The sequence below is a fragment of the Tiliqua scincoides genome, chromosome 8 (genome assembly GCF_035046505.1).
Source record: "Tiliqua scincoides isolate rTilSci1 chromosome 8, rTilSci1.hap2, whole genome shotgun sequence".
In the NCBI taxonomy this organism is placed as follows: Eukaryota; Metazoa; Chordata; class Lepidosauria; order Squamata; family Scincidae; genus Tiliqua; species Tiliqua scincoides.
The window spans coordinates 47,799,965-47,822,420 of record NC_089828.1 but is presented as its reverse complement, the minus strand read 5'-3'; the positions used below and the strand labels follow the sequence as shown (position 1 = coordinate 47,822,420).

Sequence of the window (22,456 nt, the reverse complement as noted above, 5' to 3'; positions counted from 1 at the left end):
AGCCCACACTGGCCTGATGCAACTGCTCTCAGCGTGAGGACAACTGTTTGGCCTCGAGTGAGTTGTGGGATGAGGGCTCCCTCCACTGCTTGTTGTTTCACGTTTGTGATGCAGTAGCGGCAGCAAAGGAAAGGTCAGCCTTGCTTTGTGCAAGGCCTTTTATAGGCCTTGTGCTATTACAAGACCTTCATCCATTCATATAAGTTCATCTTTAATATATTCATTTATGTAAATTTATTCAAATTTGAAATGTAAATTAATTTGGCCCCTGACATGCTATCAGAGAGATGATGTGGCCCTCCTGCCAGAAACTTTGGACACCCCTGCACTAGAACATACAAAACTGTCTTTTTCTACTGCTGCTCCACCAAGCCCAACACAGTCTACCCTGCCTGGCAGAAGCTCTTCAGGATGTCAAAGAGGGAAAGGTCTTTCCTAGTCCTGCTACTCTGGTCCTTCTTAACGGAGGATGCCAGAGATTCAATTTTGGACTTTCTGCACACACTATGATTTGGGTCACCACTGGCCAGGCTGCCACCCCCTGCCTCCCTTCTGGAAGTCCAGGGAGGCCATACGCAGTCTCCTCGACTCTTTCGGAGGCCTTGTAAAGCCCTTGGTTGGTGGGCTGAAAAACATCACTTCCACTTTCCTCTGTGAAACCAAAGTCATGTTTTTTGGCCCACTGAGGGCTTTACAAGGCCTCCAAAGGGTCAGGGAGGCTGCTCCTGCTTCCCCAGCACTCAGAATGCCTCTGAGTGAAAGGCCCTCAGGGGGAAGCTCTCAGATTGGCGCACCGACTAACAAAGTGCCATGGGGGGGTGGTACTGTGGGGGGGGGGGTGGCAGCATGGTGCCGCCCCCCCAAGCCTGCCGACTGAGACATTTGTCTCCCTTGGTCCCGTCCCCACCCCTGGTACACCACAGCATATACTTACAGTCCGGATTGCTGGCCCCATAGGCGATCATCACACAGGACACCGCAAAGCAGGCACTGAAATGGAAGAGAAGCAGACACATGTAGGAACCATAGACAAGGCAACCACCTCAGTCAGCCGGATGAAAGGGCCAGTCCTACCTTGGGACCAGAGACAAGGTGGCTCCCCCTCCTTTGCCCTATCGCATAATGTCAATGATTGCCAACTTGTTTACCATCCCCTGTTCTTGTGCCTCTCACAACAGTCAGCAGTAAGTGGAGGCCAGTATTTTCACCCACCTGCGTGAGATCAAGCTGCTGCAAGAGGCACAAAAGCAGGCTATGCTGGGTCTTGTTTTCCAGCCAAATGGCACATCCAATCGCTCTGCTCATTTCCTTTGATCCCCAGGCCAAGCAAGCCCCAACTCCCATTCTCCCTCCTTTGGTGCTTTGAGACAGAAGACCACTCACAACAGGCTGGATCAATATAGATGGGAGCTGTGCTGCTCCCACCCAAGCCATAGGGCAGGCCAAGGGTGTCAAAGGTGATCAACTAAGGGAGAACCCTTGTACAAAACATGTAACATCCTTTTTTAAATAATCCTGCCTGCCACCCAGCTCTGAATACAAGAGTCTGCCAACTGGGCACACTCACAGAAAAAGACAAAGCCCATTTCATAAGTGCAGTGAACAAAGAGCCCATGCCCAGCAGATGTTCAGCACCTACACTCCCCTCCCTGCCACAGAACTCACCTGCCCAGCAGTCGCAGCTTGCGGGGACCGTATTTGTCCATGACAATGCCCAGGGGCAAGGTGATGGCGCTGAGCAGGAAGGAGCCAACAGTGAATGCCATGTTCAGCATTTCATCCTGCTCTTTGCAGATGAGCCAACCATTCATGCGCGTCACAGGCTCCTGGGCTGCGGGCTGGGCCATGGTCTGATCGGCTGTTGCCGAGGAGGAATTGGCTTCAGCGGTCAGGTTCTCTGAGGAAAGAGAAGGAAGTTGGCTTCAAGCATCCTTCACATACTGGGGGAGCAACAGTGTCTTGTGGCACCTTAAAAGGAGTTACAGATTTAATATGGCAGAGCCAGTACACCCAAGATGCCAACCGAGGCAGTTGCCGCAGGGTGTGGATTGGAGTGGGGTGGCTGCTTCACCTGCCTGCATGCCTCTACCACTACTCCTTCATCCTGCTCCCTGGATTCAAAAAGAAGAGACAAATAGAGCGGAAGAGGAAGTGTGGAGGGAAGAATAATAATAGGCTAGAGCAGGGGTGCCCAAACCCCGGCCCAGGGGCCACATGTGGCCCTTGGGGGCTCCCAATCCGGCCCTCAGGGAGCCCCCAGTCTCCAATGAGCTTCTGGCCCTCTGGAGACTTGCTGGAGACCATGCCGGCTCAACGCAACTGCTCTCAGCATGAGGATGACTGTTCGACCTCTCGCCTGAGCCATGGGACGAGGGCTCCCTCCACTACTTGCTGCTTCACATCTGTGATGCAGCAGTGGCAGCAAAGGAAAGGCTGGCCTTGCCTTGTACAAGCCTTTTATAGGCCTTGAGATACTGCAAGACCTTCATTCATTCATATAAGTTCCATCTCTAATGCATTCATTTATGTAAATTTATTCAAATTTGAAATGTAAATTAATCCCCCCCCCAGCCGCCAACACAGTGTCAGAGAGATGATGTGGCCTTCCTCCCAAAATGTTTGGAGACCCCTGGGCTAGAGTGTCTCCTCAATACTTCCTCTTCTGCTTTGTTCTCCTTCCAGGTTTGAAAAGGAAGAGAGTAGGTACAATGGCTGGTCACTGACAAATAAGGGGTACAGTCAGTGACGCAACGTTCTGTGCCCGTGACATATAGTACAAAATATGACCCAAAAGTGACATGACACTTCTGGGTCACCAGGCCTCCAAACGTGACCAGAACCTTGTTCCGGTCACACCTGGAGCCTTTCTGAGGCCCACAGAGGCTGTGTGTGGCCTCTGTAGGCTTCAGAAAGCCCCTTGGAGGTGATTTAAAGGCACTTCCAGTTTTTGTTGAAAGCTGAAATTGCTTTTTAAAAACCTCTGGGTGGAACTTTCTGAAGAGGGCTTTTCTGAAATGCAGCCTCTGTGGGCCTCAGAAAGGCTTCTGGAAGTGACTGGAGAATACCTTTGGTTGGATCTGGGAGCTCTGGTCCGGGAGCTCAGGTGAGGCTCTGCCTCACCTGCCTCCACTGACTGCATTTGGCACTCTATCTCAGGCACCGTATGGTCTTGGGCTGGTCCTGTTTTGTGGCATAAAATTTTCTTGGTTGAGCACCTGCTTTGTCACATGCAAGATCAGATTACTGACATGGGCAGGTACCTCCACCCCAAGAACACAGAGAGAAGGACAAAACTGCTGTACTTTTACCAAGTTAGGCTAAAAGCCACAGTGACGGAACAGGTAGAAGTCAATGCGTCATGCTTCTATATGCAGAACACAAATTAATGTAAGGTTGAAATGACATTTTTGCTGACTCAGACTACAATAGCTACCCTTCTGGAACTACAGGATGAGCAACTGCTAGGAAAGAGATAGCCCCAAGGCCCAGTGATCACACCCAATGGCCACAATGCTGGTCCAGAATCAATCTGCAAGATTCTCAGGAGTTAGCGTTCTGTCTTTGCAACAAGCCCTTAATATGCCCATTTGCCAGCTGGACAACTGACACTGAACGAACAAAGAGTCCTGTAGTAGGTTAAAGGCTAAAACATTTCTTCCAGCACACGGTTTTTAGTGAAGCACAATCCACTTTACCAGGCAAAGGAAGTCACGACTCTAGCTATGGACATTTGTGTCTATAAAGTAGTATACTACAAGCACATTCCAGTATGTAAAAGTTGACGCTGCTACAAGACTCTCTTATTTGTACTGCCCCTCTGGAAGTCAAGGCTGAAGGAGCGACTTCCCCAAGGCCACTCCAGGAGTCTGGAGCAGGAGTAAGACTTAAATGATTCTTGTGGATCCTCCACATTTCTGGATTTTTTTTCAGGAAAAATGGTGTGGTGTTGGGGAAGGGGTTAACAAGGGGCAAGAGCATCTATTGCCTGCTTTGGCTAGGCTATAGCAGTACATTCACAGAATGTCTCCCCCTCCCAATGGCCTGCTCAGATATATTTCCACTCCGCCATGGCCGATTAAATGCCTGCCCTCCTCTTCCCCCCCTTGCATCCCGGGAGGCCTCTTGTGCAGGTGTCTGTGTCCAAATATTAACTCACAGAAGCCCTCTCGGATGCACACACACGAAACAGGTAGAGCACGTGGTGCCCTCGGGGAGTTTGGCAAGGAGATGGTTGCAGGAAACAGATTGAGGGGAAAGGTTGGGCCAAACCAGAGTTGTCAGGCAAAACAGCAGCAATTTTGCAGCAGCTGCAGTTTGTTAGGCTGGGTTGTTTGTGTTTAGCAATCTGTACCCTTCAGTCTTTTTTCCTTGTGCCCGTTTCTACTGGGGTGGCTTCAAAATGCAATTGCAGGTGCTTCGCCACAAACAGCCAACTGTTTGTAGTGGCAACACAGAATGCATCGGCTGGCCATCTCTGCCCTTGACAATTCAGGCTCCGGGGACAAGCACTCTTGCCTAGCATCTCCTTGGTGGGGAGGAGAAGGATGGGAGAAGCTGTAGGCTCAGTGAAACAACCTTGCATACAGAGGGTCCCAGTTTCATCTGTGGCATCTCTAGGTAGGCCTGGGAAATCCCTGATCTCATACTCCGGAGAGATGCTGCAAGTAAGCCAGTAAGTGTTTTGAGAGCACAGGCCTATGCTTGTCTGCTCAGAAGCAGATCCAACTGCCTTCAGTGGCAGTCTCAGAAACGTGTGCATAGGATTGCAGCCGGAGCTGATGTCCACCAGCTTCATGTCCGTTAATGCCCCTAAACCAGTTTCAAGGACATCCAAGCAAGTGACCATTGCCGCCTTCTAGGGCAGCAAGTTCCACATATTAACTAAACTCTGTATGTAGAAATTATTTCTTTCATCTGTTCTGAACCTCCCACATTTCAAAAGGTGACCTGTCCTAATATGAGACAGTAATTTTTCTCTATCCACTTGCTCCACACCATGCATGATTTTCTAAATGTCTATCATGTCTGACTGTCCGTTCCTCTCACTTGGTTGCCATTTTTCTAGGCCAGCGGTTCTCAAAATGTTGTCTCTGGAGCCCTTTATGCTCCTAAAACGATTTTTGGGAAGTCCTACTGATACATGTGAAGTTTTGGGGAGCCCCAAAGTGCTGGCTCATACACAGAGCAGCACAACACCAAATTCAACACTGATTTACCAACGAAGAACCAGAACAGGAAGGGAATGAGGAAAAAGAGCCATAAGGAGAGGAGGCAGGAGGGGCAGATGAACAAACTGGGCAGGGGGCAAATGGTAGCTACTTATGGTGTGCTTGTTGAGCCCCTGAGTGAGTCTCAGAGAGCCCTAGGGCTCCTAGAAACACTGTTAGACTATACAACTCCAAATGCTTTACCTTTTCCTCACAGGGGGATATTCAGAGGGAGGGCACCAGGTTGCTGGTCTCTTGTTGTCTTGTGTGCTTCCTGTGGCATTTGGTGGGCCACTGTGAGATACAGGAAGCTGGACTAGGTGGGCCTTGGATCTGAGCCAGCAGGGCTCTTCTTATGTTCTTACAGAGCAATTGTCAAATTTACTGTAAGAGATCTTCAGAGCCAGCCTGTCAACTCAGGCAGTTGCTTTTGAGCACCAGACTGGCGGGGGATACGGTTGCCAACTCTGACTGAACATGATGAATGTTGGGAATTCCTGGAAGCCCTGTGGAAATCTCCAGGGTTGCTTTCAATCATCACCTGGAGATGGGTCTTCCTGGAGGGATGGCAAACATAGTGAGCCCCTGCCACAGCCTGCCTACTCCCTGCCTCCAATGCTCTAGCCCATCCCTCTCCACTTCACGTCTTCCATTGCCTTCTTTCTTTGCAAAATCAGGGGGTGAAAGGAAGAGGATCAGACAGCTGGGGTGCTGCTGTGTAAGGGGGCAGTAGCATTTGACACACTGCTACAAGTGGTAAGAGATCTTGGGTCAGGCCCAGACAGATCCTGGACTGCTTACCCATGCACACCCAAGAAGAGGAGGCAAGGCTTCCAGGTTGACTTGAGCCCCCCCCCAAAAAAACCTTTCATTTTTCCTCACACCGCCCACTGCCTCTTGAACCACTGTAGATTGATTGAATCAGTCTTTCACCTTGAGATCAGTTCATGATGGTGACCTCATCCTTTTGGCCAGGAAAGACCCTCCCCTTAATCTTCAGCTCCAGGCCCCACCCTGGACGGAAAAGCAGGCGGCAGCAGCAACAAGGTCACGGAGGCAGATAAGGAGAATGGCAGTCAGCAGTTTCGCAGGCAGAAGATGCTGGCTCAACAGGTTACGGAGGCAATTAATAAGAGTCCAATTAAGATTAGAGCGAACGTTGCAGGAGCAGATTCAAGGGTGGGGAGGAGACCGAAAACGGTGGCAAGCAGCCCAGGAGCACATCTGAGAATCTTCTCCCGCAGGGTTCAGCTTTCCAGCAGGAAGGCCAGAGGGAGCTCCTTTGGGGCCCACTTCCAAGGAGGGCAAAAGTCCACCTCTTGCACAATTGAGTCTTACAAGGAACAAGCCCTCAGCAGCCAGACGCTGCCCCGTCAGCAGCTTTGAGTGCCGCAGGAAATGAGGCACTTTGCAATCTCAGAAGCAACAGGGCACAGCCGAGGGACAGTCCTAACCCCCCCCCCCCACTGGCCCCTTTTGCCAGTGCTGGCAGCTCCCATAGCAACCAGGCCTGGTTCTCCATCTAGCCGGCTACTGGCGCCTCCAAGTATCTCAAACCTTCCCTAGGCACAGAATCTCAGCTCCGCTCTTACGGCGAGAGAGGAAGCCGTTTCCTAGTCCCAAGCTGCAGCCAGAAAGAACCAGACCGGAAGCAGTAGCAACAAGAGGGCTGCCAAATAGCTAGGAAACCACAAGGCAGAATCACAGCAGTCTCATGATGTTGTGCCACTCGGTTCCGGCAGCTGGGTGACTTGCTGTATTTCCAGATCCCTCCTGCTCCAGGGGCTTGAGGAGAAAAAGGCCTGAATAAACTGGAGGTGGCCAGATTCAAGTTGAGTGCATTTGCAAATTGTTCAGCTGAGAAGAAGGTAGGCCTCCAATCACACACAGGGCCAGCTGGGAAAGGAGTGTTGCCCTTTCAGCAGTTGCCTGACAAGTCATCAAGGAACCCTTCTCCTCCTGTAACAATTCTCCCCATGCAGCATGATGGCTAACAGCCTACGTTACGTGGGACAGGAAGCCCCCCAGTTTAGATCTCACCTCTGCAGGGTCTGCTCAAGACCAGTGCCCGAGGTGGCATCCCAAATCCCACCCCTTTACATGCTGATATGCCAGCTTCCCCCTCCACTCCTCCTCACTCCATTCCCTGAAACTGAAAAAGGACAAAAATGGAGCAGAAATGGAAAGGGCAAGAAATGGTAGACTAGAGAGACGCTTTAGCCTGCCACTCTCCTCTCCTCCACTTCCACACCATTCCCCTGTCCTTTTTCAAATTCAGGGAATGGAAATAGGGTAGGAGTTTGAGTTTCTGCCCCTGCCAGTCGGCTGCCCAAGGCAATTGTATTGTAACGTCCATAGGAATGGACCAGCCCTACAGTCATGAAAATTCATTAGATGGACTGAGGTAAGCCGCTGTCATCTTCCTCCTCCTCCACAATATGGCCAATGACACTGGGCTAATGATACTGACAGGCCTTGAAGGATTATTAAGATTATATAAAGCACTTTGTACACTCCAAAGGAAAAGTTGTATAAATGGCACTTTTTATGTACAAAAAGTACATGCGTTTCCACGTGGGTGGTGGCAAGCCTTTATGCTTCTGCTCTCACAGTACTAGAACTTGGGAACATCCAATGAAATGGATCAGCAGTAGGCAAAAGGAAGTCCTATTCCACAAAATACATGATTAATATATGGAATTCACTGCCACAAGACCTGGCGCTGGCCACTTGCTTGGGTGGCTTTAAAAGGGGCCTGGGTTCAACATAGTCACGGAGGATATGCCTGTATCAGTAGCTGTTAGCCAAGATAGCTAGATGAAACATTCATATTCAGGTTGTATGACTACCAGTTGCTGGGTATAACTGGACCATTGCCTTCATGCCCTGCTGGTGAGTTTTTCAGAGCATCTGGTCTGCCCCTGGGAATGTATAATCCTTGCGCATCAGAGAAAGCACAAATACTTGACCAGGAGAACCCTTGGTCCAATCTTCGTGTTCTTCCTCCATAGAGAATTTTCCTCTCACATGACTTTTAAAACCAATTTCTGGCCCCTGGGAAGAAGTGTCTCCTTTGCATGAATGGTGCCTCTCTTCAGACCCAGTGAAAGATTTACCTGGTGTCCAAAGTGCACATCTGATAATGCCAGAAGAAATGGCAATGCATACATGCCACACTTCAGGGAAAACTTGATACTATCAATTGCAGCTTCTGCTGACACCTCCAAAAAAAAAAAAAAAAAAAGGCTGCTGCTTCTGCTTTTTTTAATTACTAGCATGACAGTTTTTAAGAAGAGAAAACGGCTGTTGCATGAGATCACAAGACCAAAGTACATAGATCCACAGCAGTACAGACTGGAGGAGAACAAAGACCTCTCTCACCCCATCCCAGAGGTGGAACCACCCGACACATGTTAGAAACCATGGGCCATAATGAAAAGTTTATTCTGATATTTTATGACCGTAAAGCTGCCTTGAGTACAAAGAAGAAATCGACAAAGACCAAGAGCTACCATCCAAAATTCCTGGCTGGACTGAGCAATAAGTGGCAGCATCTTTTCCGTACATGACAAACAGTGTTTACCAAGTAGCGAATGTCCAGACACTAGGACCATCTACATGTGTGTCCTCAGTTTCACCAAAGGTGCTGGTTTAAATCAATTAGCAAGTCCCCGTTAAGAAATTCTGTTTTGGCCTCCAGCAGGATAATTCTCAGAGGATCCACAAGGTTCTCATAATTGCTTTAGTCTATTTCTATTGATTGTAGTAGTTTAACAGCAATTATCGAGATGCATTACAAGATGGCCATTAGTGTTTGCAACTGAACAGCCAGGCCTTTTGGTCTATAATAGTTGGGCGCCTTGTGAATGAGCAGGTTCCGGCAAGGGACAAAGCCTGGGATGTTCCCCCCCCCCCAACTCACAGAGTTGCCCTGTCTATGGCTGCAGTCACCTTAGGTTGCGGACTGATGACAGTGCCCACCTCCATCTACCTGCTTACCTTTCCTGCTCCTCCTCCCACTCCCTGAATTTTGAAAAGGAAAAGGGGAACGGAATGAAATAGAATCTGCTCTAGCCCAGCTTTTCAAACTGTCGGTCATGTAGAACATAGCTCAGCCACCACTGAAAATACAGAGCTGAAAATACAGGGTACAGAGCTTCTGGGCAGGGTGCGCTCCCAGTGTGAGAAAGGCATTGTGCTTTGCCCTGAATAGGCAAGAAGATGGGACACTGGAAAGGGGGGGAAGGGCTGGGTGGTTGGAGAAAGATCCAAGTCTGGGTTCTGCTTTGATTTCTGTCCTGGAATGTTTGAATTCCAAGCTATGCAAAATAACAGCATGAGCACACTGCGTAACGGGACCTTTGGCTGATCATGGCTTAGGTTTGAAGCCTAAATTGATGGCATCACTTCCAGCCATGACATCACTTCTGGTGGGTCCCAACAGGTTGTCGTTCTAAAAAGTGGGTTCTAGTGCTAAAATGTTTGAGAACCACTGCTCTAGCACACCATTCTTGCCTCCTCTCCTCCACACTTCCTCTTCCATTCTGTTTCCCCCTTCAAATTCAGGGAGTGGGTGGCGAGGTGGAAATTTATATGCCACGGGGTAAAGGGGGGGGCAGCATTTGATGCATCACCTCAGGTGCCAGAAAGTCTTGGGTCAGCCCTGCCCGTTGATAAAGTGAGCTTGAGGACTTCTTTCAGTTGGTGGTATATGGGAATGGTATTCTACCCAATCTGTGTGCGTGTGGGGGAGTATGCACTATACTCTCAGGTACTTACTAGTCAAACTGGGGAGAGGGCACAAGGGAGACCCCTTACAAGGATTTTGGGGGCTATACCCATGTCCACAGAATCAAGACTCAATAGTGCTTTGGCCAAGAATCTATTTTCAATGCCAGGGTTTAGCCCTCAAATGTGTGAACAGTGCCTTTCCAAATCAGAAGGCATTTCCTCTTCATTCAGCCCTACAGATCTGAGATACAAAGAGGCTTCCATTCCAAGGCAGGCCTCAAAAGCACCTTTCACTTTACTAAGCAAGAACTGCCCGCATGCCAAGCATCATCAGCCCTGCCCTTAAAACTTGCTCCCTCCAGTCCATCCCTGGCATCACCACCTCCAGACCAAGAGCTGCTTTAGCACACACAGCATAACGCCCAATTTCACAGCCTGCCATGTGAACACTGCCTTAGCTTGACCAACTGAAGAAGCTCAGACTGCCATGGGACATTCATGGCAAGACCCAGCACTCCAACGGACAAATCCCATTAAGTGACACGGTTGGCATGAGGACAGAAAGGTAGTCCAGCAGTCCCTTAAACACTGCACCAACAGGCATTTTCCTTACCTGGTAGGGGACACAAGTAGGAATAAAAGCCCTCGGATTTGAGCATGATGAGTAGGGACCCCCACCCCAGGAGGACAGCCGAGAAGAAGAGGTTCTCCACCACAGCAGTGCAGGCCATCCACCAGCGCCGCCGGTGAGCTGTGGCTAGTGTGGGTGCCATGATGAGACACAAATGGGACCCTCTTCTGCTGACCTGCAAGAAACAAAAAATGCCTCTTAAACCATTTCCTCTTCATGAATCAGCCACACAATGCAGGGTTTAATGCAGGCTTTACATTGGAAGATATACAAAGAAAGCAGATAAGCAGGCGTTTCTCACCTCCCCCCCTCCACATTCAAATTGTTCAGTCTCAGTTCTGCAATATGCAATTAGGAAGGGTCACTTTACACAGAGTGAAAAGACAGGTCCTTGCCTGGAGGGTCTTACAATCTAAATAGTGGCATAAGGGCAAGGAAACCAGGGGAAGTAAGTGCGATCACACTTAAGCCTTGTTATAGCAGGGAATGGGAATGATGTTGTAACAAAGAGTACATCAAAGTATGTCTGCATCCTCATCATTGGTGAGTAGCCCCAGTGCCCCTAACTGCAAGATCCTACACACTTAAGGTAGGATCAGAAGGCATGAGATTTTAGAAACAGATAAGGTGAATACAGGGGAGCTTTGATCCTAGTCAATCTCTCTCTCTCATTATATAAATTTAGCCATACCCTGAACCAGCCTGGGCATGCAATGTGGGGCGGACTAGATTCAATTGTACTTCTGATTGAAGCAGAGGCAAGCGGCGCACCTGTTGCACTATCAACATGAACAGTGCTGAAAGAGAGCAGACACAGCCTTTCCCATTCTTCCTGCTATGCACTCCTATAGTAATTCCAGCCATGGAGGCAATAGCTGCTCCTCTGACCTCCCGCAGAGCTGCAGGAGCAAGAGCTGAGTTATTGAACTTAAGTCCTTTGACTCTTAAGCGTTTTGGGAGGGGGATATACTTGTAGATCTTGAGCCAGCGCATGAACATAGGACGCTACCTTACCCCCAAGTCAGACCCTTCGTCCGTCTAGGGCAGTATTGTCTATTGTACACTGACTGGCAGTCATTGACCAGGGCTTTGAATGGAGTAGCATTCCTAACCCTAATTTACTCCACCACTACCTGGAAAAAACTGTGGATTGTATCTGGGACCCTCTACCACTGAGCCAAGGCTCTCCACTGAGAAACAACACAGGAGCCCCTCCCTCATCCTCAGATCTACAAAGACAACAAGAGATGTTTCAGAGCTGACTGATAAATTGTGAATTACTAAGTCACCAAGCCCAGAGGCTAAGTCACCTACAAGTCATTAAAGAACTCAGATGGAAAAGTGCTGAATGGGGGGGGGGAAGGTATGCAACTTGACAGAAGAGAAGTTAATCATTTAAACAAGCAGGGGAGCAGGAAAATACCTGGGAACTAGATCTAGTTTTCCTTCTGGGAACTAACAGCCTATCTTTTGCCCAGGTAAATAAGTAGCAAGCATGATTAACTATACAGAAGAATAAGCCTTACTGAGGACAAATCAGTGTGGCTTTTGTAAAGGGAAGCCAAACTTTTTAGAGTTCTTTGGGAGTGTTAACAAGAATATAGATAGGCGTGATCTCGTAATCATTTTCTTCTGACTTCTGTATAGTTTCTGACAAGGTAATCTTAGCCCATCATGGGATAAGAGCTGGATCTTCCAATGATGGTTTAGTAACAGATTAACAGGAGGCAAAGAATAGGAGTAGAGACGCACTCTTGCCAGGGAGGGCAATAAAGCAGTGGAGTCCCATCCCCCCCCCCAAGAACCTGAACCAAGACAGGTGAGAGCAGCCAAGCTTGCAAAATGGCACAAACCCGTTCAAAGTAGTGACAAACTCAAGCAGATTGCAAAGAGCTCAAAAAGGGATTTCTATAAACTGGATGACACCGTGGCAACTGAGATGCAATTGAAGCAAGTGTTAGATGATACATACTGAAGCAACATTATTAACGCCCCCCCCAAACCCCCCTCCCCAATGATTGGGTCTGAAATTGCTTGACAAACTAGGAAAGCTCCTGGGGTCGCAGTGATTGGAAGCGGCATGAAAATGACAAGCATTTTGTATTGTACCTGTGTCCCCCTCAGTGATTGAGAAGAACTTCAATGTATGTGTGTGTGCGCGCATACAGTTTTAAGTAGGGGAAACAGTAGGGTGAAAGGATTAACCTGCTACTCCCAGCACAGTGGTCCCAATCCAAAGAAGGGCACTCTGACGTGGCTATTCTTGATGAAAAAAGCAGTCACTAGAGATCCAAACATGGATCTCCATCACACAGTGTCATTTGAACCTCAACCTGTATCTGCAATCAAAAGCAGTAAACTCACTGATGGGGATTATGAGGAAAGGAACTGAAAATAAGGCAGATGATATCACTACCTATCATGTAGGTTCATTTGGAAATATGTAGGTTCATATGGAAATATGAGTACCACTCCTACTGGTCCACTCTCCTTGTAATGCTGGGAAGGGTACAGAAAGGAGTAACTCAGGTTATCAGGGGCTGAAGCATTTTCCCTAAAAGGAAAGGCTACACCAGCTGGGGAGGAGGTTAGTTTAGGAAAAAGACAACTGGGAAGGGGGGACACGACCCCTTTATAAAGTTATGCATATGACAAGCAGGGAAAAGAGATTTTTCTCCCTATTGTATAATTAGAATTTGGTGGGAGGGTCACCCAATGAAATGGATTGATAGTAGTCTTAGGGCATTTCCAAAAAGTTCTTCACATGGTACATATTTAACTTATGGAACTCACTGCTACAAGAACAGCAGCAAATCACTTATTTAGAGTGCTTTTAAAAAAACTGGACAAATACACAGAGGCTGGATCTGCCAACTGCCTTTAACCCAATGGATGCTTCTGGGTTCAGAGGCTGAATACTAACCTGGGGAAGCTTATCACAGCTATACTCCACCTGTTGGCTTCCTAGAGGCAGCTGACCTAGAGGATCCACTCTGGTCAGAGAGCCCAATCCTATGCATGCCTACTCAGAAGTACATCTCATTATAGTCAATGGAATTTACTCCCAGGAAAGTATGATTGCATAGGATTGCTAGAGCCAGGAGGGCTTCTTCTGCCTTCCCCACAGCAGAGAGCATACTGGGACACCCCCCTCCTGTTGTAGGCGGCTGGAGGCTGCTCTTGCAGAGGGAGCCAGGCAGCCGCAGCCCTGGGGGTACCACCGCCAAGCTCAGCCCTGTGGTCTCCTCCAGCTCAGCCTTTGATGCCATCAGATGCGTGGAGGGATGCACTGGGGGCGGGAGAGTGTGCAGGCAGAAGCCCCCGCTCTGATCAGGCCACCAGCTCAGGCGCCATCCAGCCTGGGAGGCCCAGATGCGAGCTGGGGGGGGGGAAGGGACCCCCAGGCAGTGGGAACGCAAAGGTGCAATGCTGGGGAGGGCAGGGACTCCAGCCAGCCTGCCTACGGAGCATCCTCCCAGGGCGCGCGCAGCCTGCCTGCATCCCCGTCAGCCAGCCAGCCGCCCCGCTCACCTCGCCGCCTCGCCTCCCGATGCCGGCTGCCTCTCGCTTGGCTCTCGGAGCTCCGCTGCGCCTCTTTTTATCCTGCAGCTCGGAGCACGCGCGCGGGGCTCCGCTGATTGGTGCCCGGCCTGTTTCCAGCCGCGTCTTGACCAATCGGAGCGCGCCCGGCATCCCCAGCCTGGTGGAGGGTGGCAGGATGGCTTGCGAGCTGGCAGGGGAGAGCAGCGGCTTCTCGGCCCTGGAAGCGCTCTGCAGGCGCAGGGCATCGGTGACGCCATGGGGCGAAGGCACTGTTGAGCATGCACAGAGTGCCTTTTCTTCACAGCTGTGGGGCTGAGGGTAGAAACTGGGAGCTCCCCTGGAGAGCCTTGGACCCCGTGCCCTCGCCGTCACCCAGGGCCGCTCCTTGGGGGCTGATGATGGTGACATCTCCGCGCCCTCCTCCCACCCTGGTCCCTGAGCAGAGACAGGCAGGGTCTCTGCAGGTTGCAAAACGGAGAACCCCCAGGTTCTGCGATGCACCTGCAGAGGCCACCTTCTGCCTGCCCCCCACCTTGCCAGGGGTGGGTGATGTGGTTCTCCATGGGCCCTCCACTGCTCCCGCATACCCACCTTTCGCACAGGAGTAAAATCCACACCGCGAGCGTGCAGTCTGGGCTGATCCCAGCCCAGCACTTTGGGAACCCTGAGAATTTTGCGGATGTTTGCCCCCATTCTGCTTGCAAAAACAAAGGAGTAGAAACTCTAAGGATGCAGGAGAGGTGGGTGGGAAAAGCCCTCCAGGTTGTAGTTCTTCTGAGAAGGTCATTCTTCTGTCTAGCTACCAGCTTCAGACGAGATCTGCTGTTGTTCCTTCAAGTCAACTGCCCCTTGCATCCTGATCCTGTCTGTTTCTGTTCTCTCCCTCCCGCTTACATCCTATGCCAGCTCCTCGGTACCTTTGTTCGCTTCCTTGCCTACCTCACAGGGTTGTTGTGAGGACAAAAGCAGGAAAGGACCCATGTACACCACCTTGAGGGCCCAATCTTATCCAATTTTCCAGCACTGATGCAGCCGCAATGCAGCTCCAAGGTAAGGGAACAAATGTTCCCATACCTTAAGGAGGCCTCTGTGACTGCTGCCCCACCACAAGATGCAGTGCATGCCCCATTGGCACAGCTGCACCGGCACTGGAGAACTGGATAGGATTGGACCCTGAGCTCCTTGGAGCAAGGGTGGGATAAACAAGTGAAAGATAATAATGTCTATGTTCCATGTGTGACCCAGCAGATGGCCCTAACCCCTCTCCCTCTTTGGGCTCTAACAAAGCAGCAGATACCCCAAGGAGCACCCCCCCCCAATTTATTCCACACTTCTCCACCTGCCTCTGCTAAAGAACCTTGTCTGACTCAAAGCTTGCCTGCTTAGAGCTCAAGCCTAGGCAAGTCTACTCAGAAGTAGGTCCCATTATAGTGAATGGGGCTTACTCCCAGGTAAGTGTGGCTAGGACTGCAACCTTCACCCCCAGCAGAAGCAGCACTATTTCCAGTCTGCCCTACTTATCTTGCAGTGGCAGACCTAAGCAACAAACAGATGGAGGGAGGATCAGCCCTTCTCCAGGGCACCTGTTGTTGACTGAGGACCCCAGCATAAAGGCCACGTCAGGGAAAGGCTCCAGAAGCGGTCGCTGAAGGGGAGAAAAAAACTCACAGGCTGTGCCTTGGGGGAACAGAGAACAAGGAGGAGGAAGACACTGCTGACTCTGGTTCAGAGCTAGTTCAGGCAGGTTGCAGCCGGAGTCCAGAGGCGCCCCGACTGCTGGGACACTGGCGCCACCTGCAGGACAACGTACAGAAGGTCGCCCCCAGATTTAAAAAAAAGGAAGGAAAGAGTGGGTCAATCCTGGTGGTTTGTATGGTTGAGGAACCCATCTTGGGTGCCAGCCTTCAAAGCGACAAGAATCTCAAGACTGGTTTTCAGCAGGGAACATCATACCCTTAGACCTAGCAGCCCTTCCGACTGCAATACTTGAGGGCTGGTCAGTGTCATTTAGGGGTACGGGAGACGCACTCTGTGGAACACGAAGAACTTAAAAAGAGCCTCACTGGATCAGGCCAAGTCTAGCCCAGCTTCCTGTGTCCCGCCGTGGCCCACCAGAAGCACACAAGACAACAAGAGAGAGTTATGCATAAGTACACTTATGTACTTTTAAGTATACATAAATGTGCTTACTTCTTATACATAAGAACAGCCCCACTGGATCAGACCAAGGCCCATGTAGTCCAGCTTCCTGTATCCCACAGTGGCCCACCAGATACAGTGGGCCACACAAGACAACAAGAGACCTGCATCCTGGTGCCACTCCCTTGCACCTGGCATGCTGAGATAGCCTACTTCCAAAACCAGGTTACAGATACACATCACAACCTGTAACCTGTTGATGGACTTTTCCTCTAGAAACCTGTCCAGTCTCTCTTTAAAGGTAACTAGGCCAGACAGCATTGCCACATCCTGTGGCAAGGAGTTCCACAGACTAATTGCACGCTGGGTAAGAAATATTTTCTTTGCCTGTTCTGACTCTCCCGATGCTCAAATTGAGTGGATGTCCCCTGGTCCTGGTGCTGTATGAAAAGAGCATCCCTCTATGCACTCTATCTACCCCCTGCACATTTTTGTACTTAACTGAAGAACCCTAAACGCTGTAGCCTTTCTTCATAAGGGAGATGGCACTATTTTTCTACTACAGCATTGCTCCAGTGTCAAAGGACACCGGCAAGAGGTTCCTGGGCAACGCCTCCCCAAAGGCAGCTGCTCAATGGGCCTCTCTACTATAACACCTGCTGCTGCCCCATGGTGGTCTATAACCGACCCAATTCACACATATTTCAGAGTGAGGTGGAAGAATTCTGGGCTGTTCCATTTCAGGCTGCAGGTGGGGAGTCCTACTTTGCTTCCTCATGCCCCTCTCGCTGCATGTGGTAAATGAGCACACTGGAGGAATGGTTCACACAAACCTCTCCTTGATTTGCTGGCTTACTACATGCAAGGGGCAGGATTGAAAAACAAAAAAAAACCCTGCAGTGTCCATTGGCAGTTTGAAATGGGATGGTCCAGAATTCTACCGTCTCAATGTAACATACATTGCTGTGCGTCAGTGGTTCCCAAACTGTGGGTCGTGACCTGATTTTTTATGGGTCGCCAAAGGGTGTTGGAAGGATCAGAAAACTAATAACGTCAAGCCCTGAGGTTATTCAAAAATCAGATAGTATGTTGGCAACCTTCAGTCTCGAGAGACTATGGTATCGCGCTATGAAAGGTGGTTTTGGAACATCGTCTAGTGTGGCTGAAAAGGCCAATTCGGGAGTGACAATCCCTTCCACACTGGGAGCAAGTGCAGTCTGTCCCTGACCTGTCTCCCTGGCTATGGGCCTTCCTTCTTTGCCTCTTTGCCTCAGACTGTTGGCCAAGTGTCTCTTCAAACTGGGAAAGGCCATGCTGCACAGCCTGCCTCCAAGCGGGCCGCTCAGAGGCCAGGGTTTCCCATCTGTTGAGGTCCACTCCTAAGGCCTTCAGATCCCTCTTGCAGATGTCCTTGTATCGCAGCTGTGGTCTACCTGTAGGGCGCTTTCCTTGCACGAGTTCTCCATAGAGGAGATCCTTTGGGATCCGGCCATCATCCATTCTCATGACATGACCGAGCCAACACAGGTGTCTCTGTTTCAGCAGTGCATACATGCTAGGGATTCCAGCACGTTCCAGGACTGTGTTGTTAGGAACTTTGTCCTGCCAGGTGATGCCGAGAATGCGTCGGAGGCAGCGCATGTGGAAAGCGTTCAGTTTCCTCTCCTGTTGTGAGCGAAGAGTCCATGACTCGCTGCAGTACAGAAGTGTACTCAGGACGCAAGCTCTGTAGACCTGGATCTTGGTATGTTCCGTCAGCTTCTTGTTGGACCAGACTCTCTTTGTGAGTCTGGAAAACATGGTAGCTGCTTTACCGATGCGCTTGTTTAGTTCAGTATCAAGAGAAAGTGTGTCAGAGATCGTTGAGCCAAGGTACACAAAGTCATGGACAACCTCCAGTTCATGCGCAGAGATTGTAATGCAGGGAGGTGAGTCCACATCCTGAACCATGACCTGTGTTTTCTTCAGGCTGATTGTCAGTCCAAAATCTTGGCAGGCCTTGCTAAAACAATCCATGAGCTGCTGGAGATCTTTGGCAGAGTGGGTAGTGACAGCTGCATCGTCGGCAAAGAGGAAGTCACGCAGACATTTCAGCTGGACTTTGGACTTTGCTCTCAGTCTGGAGAGGTTGAAGAGCTTTCCGTCTGATCTGGTCTGGAGATAGATGCCTTCTGTTGCGGTTCCAAAGGCATGCTTCAGCAGGACAGCAAAGAAAATCCCAAACAAGGTTGGTGCAAGAACACAGCCCTGCTTCACGCCGCTTCGGATGTCAAAGGGGTCTGATGTGGAGCCATCGAAGACAACAGTGCCCTTCATGTCCTTGTGGAAGGATCGGATGATGCTGAGGAGCCTGGGTGGACATCCAATCTTGGGGAGAATCTTGAAGAGGCCATCCCTGCTGACCAGGTCGAAGGCCTTCGTGAGATCTATGAAGGCTATAAAGAGTGGCTGTCGCTGTTCCCTGCATTTCTCCTGCAGTTGTCTAAGGGAGAATACCATATCAGTGGTGGACCTGTTGGCTCGGAATCCGCACTGTGATTCTGGATAAACGCTCTCTGCAAGTTCCTGGAGCCTCTTTAGTGCAACTCGGGCAAACAACTTTCCTACAACGCTAAGGAGAGAGATGCCACGGTAGTTATTGCAGTCACCCCTGTCGCCTTTGTTCTTGTACAGCATGATGATGTTTGCATCCCTCATGTCTTGAGGTACTCCACTTTCTCTCCAGCAGAGACAGAGGATTTCATGCAGCTCAGTGACGATGATCTCTTTGCAGCACTTTAGGACTTCAGCAGGGATGCTGTCTTTTCCAGGTGCCTTGCCAAAGGCAAGGGAGTCCAGGGCCACATGAAGTTCTTCTAGGATTGGTTCACTGTCAAGCTCCTCCAGCACAGGCAGGCACTCAGTGTTGTTCAGCGCTTCTTCGGTGACTACATTTTCTCTGGAATATAGCTCAGAGTAGTGCTGCACCCAGCGTTCCATCTGCTGCATCCGATCCTGGATGATCTCGCCTGTGGCAGACTTCAGAGGGGCAATTTTCTTCTGTGTTGGATCTAGGGCCTGCTTGATACCATCATACATCCCCTTGATGTTGCCCGTGTCAGCTGCTATCTGTATCTCGGAACAGAGCTGGAGCCAGTAGTCGTTAGCACATCTCCTGGCAATCTGCTGGACTTTGCTTCAAGCAGCTCGGAGGACCTGCAGGTTGCGCTCACTGGGACAGGCCTTGTATGCTGCTTGAGCTCTCCTCTTTTCCTCAATGACTGGTGTCAACTCCTCAGAGTGGGCTTCAAACCAGTCTGCCGTCTTGTTGGTCTTCTTGCCAAATATGGACAAGGCGTTGTTGTAAACGGCATTCTTGAAATGTTCCCATCTGTTGGATGCGTTTGCATCGACCGGGCCTGGAAGAGATTCCTCAAGCGCTCGTGCAAATTCCTCCACTTTTCTCTGATCCCGGGTCTTGCTGGTATCAATGCGAGGTCTTCCTTCCTTTTTCGTGTGGTACAGTCGCTTTGTTTGCAGTTTCACTCTGCTGCACACCAGTGAATGGTCGGTGTCGCAAGCAGCACCCTGATAGCTGCGCGTGATCTTGATGCTGGGAAGGCTGGAGCGTCTGGTGAGAATCAGGTCGAGCTGGTGCCAGTGCTTTGATCTTGGGTGTCTCCAGGAGACTCTATGTTGGGGCTTCGTGTTGAAGAATGTGTTGCTGACACAGAGACCATGAAGACAGCAAACCTCTAGCAGGCGTTGGCCATTTTTGTTCATCTTCCCAGTGCCGAACGGACCTAAGCAAGTGGGCCGCGAACTGTTATCAGCACCAACTCTAGCATTGAAATCGCCGAGGATGAACAATGGCTCTTTTATGGGGATCTTCTTGATAGTGGTTGCCAGGTCATCATAGAATTTGTCTTTGGCTTCTGCTGGAGACGACAGAGTCGGTGCATAAGCACTGATGAGAGTGACAGGTCTTGCTGATGACTGGAGCTGCAGGGACAAAATTCTTTCACTTCCCACAGTAGGTGGGATGATGGATTTCAGCAGGGTATTTCTGACCGCAAAGCCAACACCATGTTCCCTGGTTTCGTTTGGTGGTTTTCCCTGCCAGAAAAATGCGAAATTTCTCTCCTTGACAGATCCGGAATCTGGCAGCCTAGTCTCTTGAAGCGTGACGATGTCCATCTGCAGTCTGCTCAGCTCCATGTGGATGACAGCTGTTTTGCGTGCGTTGTCTATTTCTTGCAGGTCATCAGAGAAGCCAGGTGTCATTGTCCTTACGTTCCAGGTGCCCAGCTTTAGGGCAGGAGTTTTCAGTTTTTTATCGCATGGTGCAGAGTTGTCGATCCGCTTGTCGGTTTTCACCCTAAACCCCACACACCCCATGAGGTTAACAGACCGTGGCGAGGCAACACCTTACTGGCTGGGGACTGCCCAGCTTAAGGCGGGCGGTAGCTGCCCAATGAGATGCAATGATCTCTCCCACCGTCGGAAGCAGCCCCTGGCGTCATGCTCTATGCCAATCGAGCGAAGACTTATAACCGGTAACTGCTGCTTCCCGTGTTGTGCCGACGCTGTATGGCGAAGTTGGAGTGTCCTCTCCAGTGCGCGAAGCCTGGGTAACGAAGGTATGGAGGATAGGCTGTTACCCACGCAGCAAATCCCCCCTCTCCACGTCGCTGGAATGATCCAATGGAAAGGCAGAAGCCAATACGGTTCAAAAATCAGATACTGTAGCTACTAATTACCCTTCAAGGAGCTCAGCTCCTACAGTTTGCAAGCATGTGTAAATAGAGAGAGATAAATGTTTGTGGGTCTTTCTTTTTGGTTATTATTACTTAAAAATAATAATTATTTCTTTCTAGATCTCCTTTTTTAAAAGTCTGGTAAACCTAGGTGGGTCTTGGTAGAGTGTTGTTTTTAAAAGTGGGTGCTGGTGCTTTTGGGAACATTTGGGAACCATTGCTCTATGTGTGGATTGGGCCCAAGTCCCATTTGGTCATTCAGGCTGGCTCAGCACCTAAGTTTTAAAAGCATAGATCTCTCTTCCCTTATTTATGACATAGCCTATAGCTCCCCCTTCTCTCCCTAGGAAGAATTCAGAGTAGCTCCCAGGGAGATCCCTGTCCAAAACATGCCCAAGCCTCCCAAGGGAGGACTGGCTCCCATGCTCAGAGGCCATTTTAGGTCAGAGAAGACAAAACACTTCCCAGTAATGAACAGGCTTCAGGATATCATATTTTCTTCCTTTGTGGAGGTCGCCTTTCAAAGGACTCGGTGTTCATGGAGGCTGGAGAGTGTATTTCAGGGGCTTTTAGGAAGTAAAAGGCTGTCTCTTCTGCAGAACATTATGAAATAAATGACAGCATTTTTCCTCGACAGTTGTGAGCTCCCCAGAAAACAACAGAAGAGCCAGGTATAATTCATGGTGCTTTGCTACCATTTCAAATGGTCCATTTGTGGCCTCCAGCAGCCAGCAGATATTGATTCACGGAAAGTTAGCAAGAGCCCAAGGTAAAGATAAGGGATAATGTTAGGGGCAGCGCTCACAACCTTGGTCCAAAGCAGAGGCACTGAAGCATGACACACCTCCCAAGAGCAGCATGCTCAGCATATCAGGGCTGGCCCATCCCTGAGGTCAACTGAGGCAGTTGCCTTAGGTGGCAGTTTGGGAGAGAGTGTCTGCTGCTTGCTTCTGTCTTTCCTCCTCCTTCTGCATCCTGGATCTGAAAAGGAAGAGAGAAGAATGGAGCAGGAGGAGAGGAACAGGGTGGGCTACAGCATCTCTGACCTAGGAAGTCTCTGACACTCTAGCCCAGGGGTGTCCAAGGTTTTGGCAGGAGGGCCACATCATCTCTCTGACACTGTGTCGGGGGCCAGGGGGAAAAAAAAATTAATTTACATTTAAAATCTGAATAAATTTACATAAGTTTACATAAATGTATTAAAGATGAACTTATATGAATGAATGAAGGTCTTGCAATAGCTCAAGGCCTACAAAAGGCTTTGCACAAAGCAAGGCTGTCCTTTCCTTTGCTGCCGCTACTGCATCACAGACGTGAAACAGCAACCAGTGGAGGGAGCCCTCATCCCACAGCTCACGCGAGAGGTCAAACAGTCGCCCTCATGCTGAGAGCAGTTGTGTCGGGCCAGTGCAGGCTCCAACGAAATCTCCGGAGGGACAGAGGCTCATTGGAGACTGGGGGCTCCCTGA

The 22,456-nt window shown here is 50.0% G+C and overlaps 1 protein-coding gene across 1 annotated transcript in view; it reads right to left on the bottom strand.

Annotated features, from left to right (window-relative positions):
• SLC43A2 (solute carrier family 43 member 2) overlaps positions 1-14,126 on the bottom strand; it is a 43,071-nt gene extending 28,945 nt beyond the window's left edge. The window contains exons 1-4 of the mRNA XM_066635073.1: positions 14,101-14,126; positions 10,552-10,744; positions 1,666-1,897; positions 935-990 (exon numbers count right to left, since the gene is read on the bottom strand). Coding sequence (XP_066491170.1) covers positions 935-990; positions 1,666-1,897; positions 10,552-10,711 — 448 coding nt within the window. The 5' untranslated portion in view covers positions 10,712-10,744; positions 14,101-14,126. The remainder of the gene's footprint in view (positions 1-934; positions 991-1,665; positions 1,898-10,551; positions 10,745-14,100) is intronic.
• Positions 14,127-22,456: the final 8,330 nt, after the last annotated feature.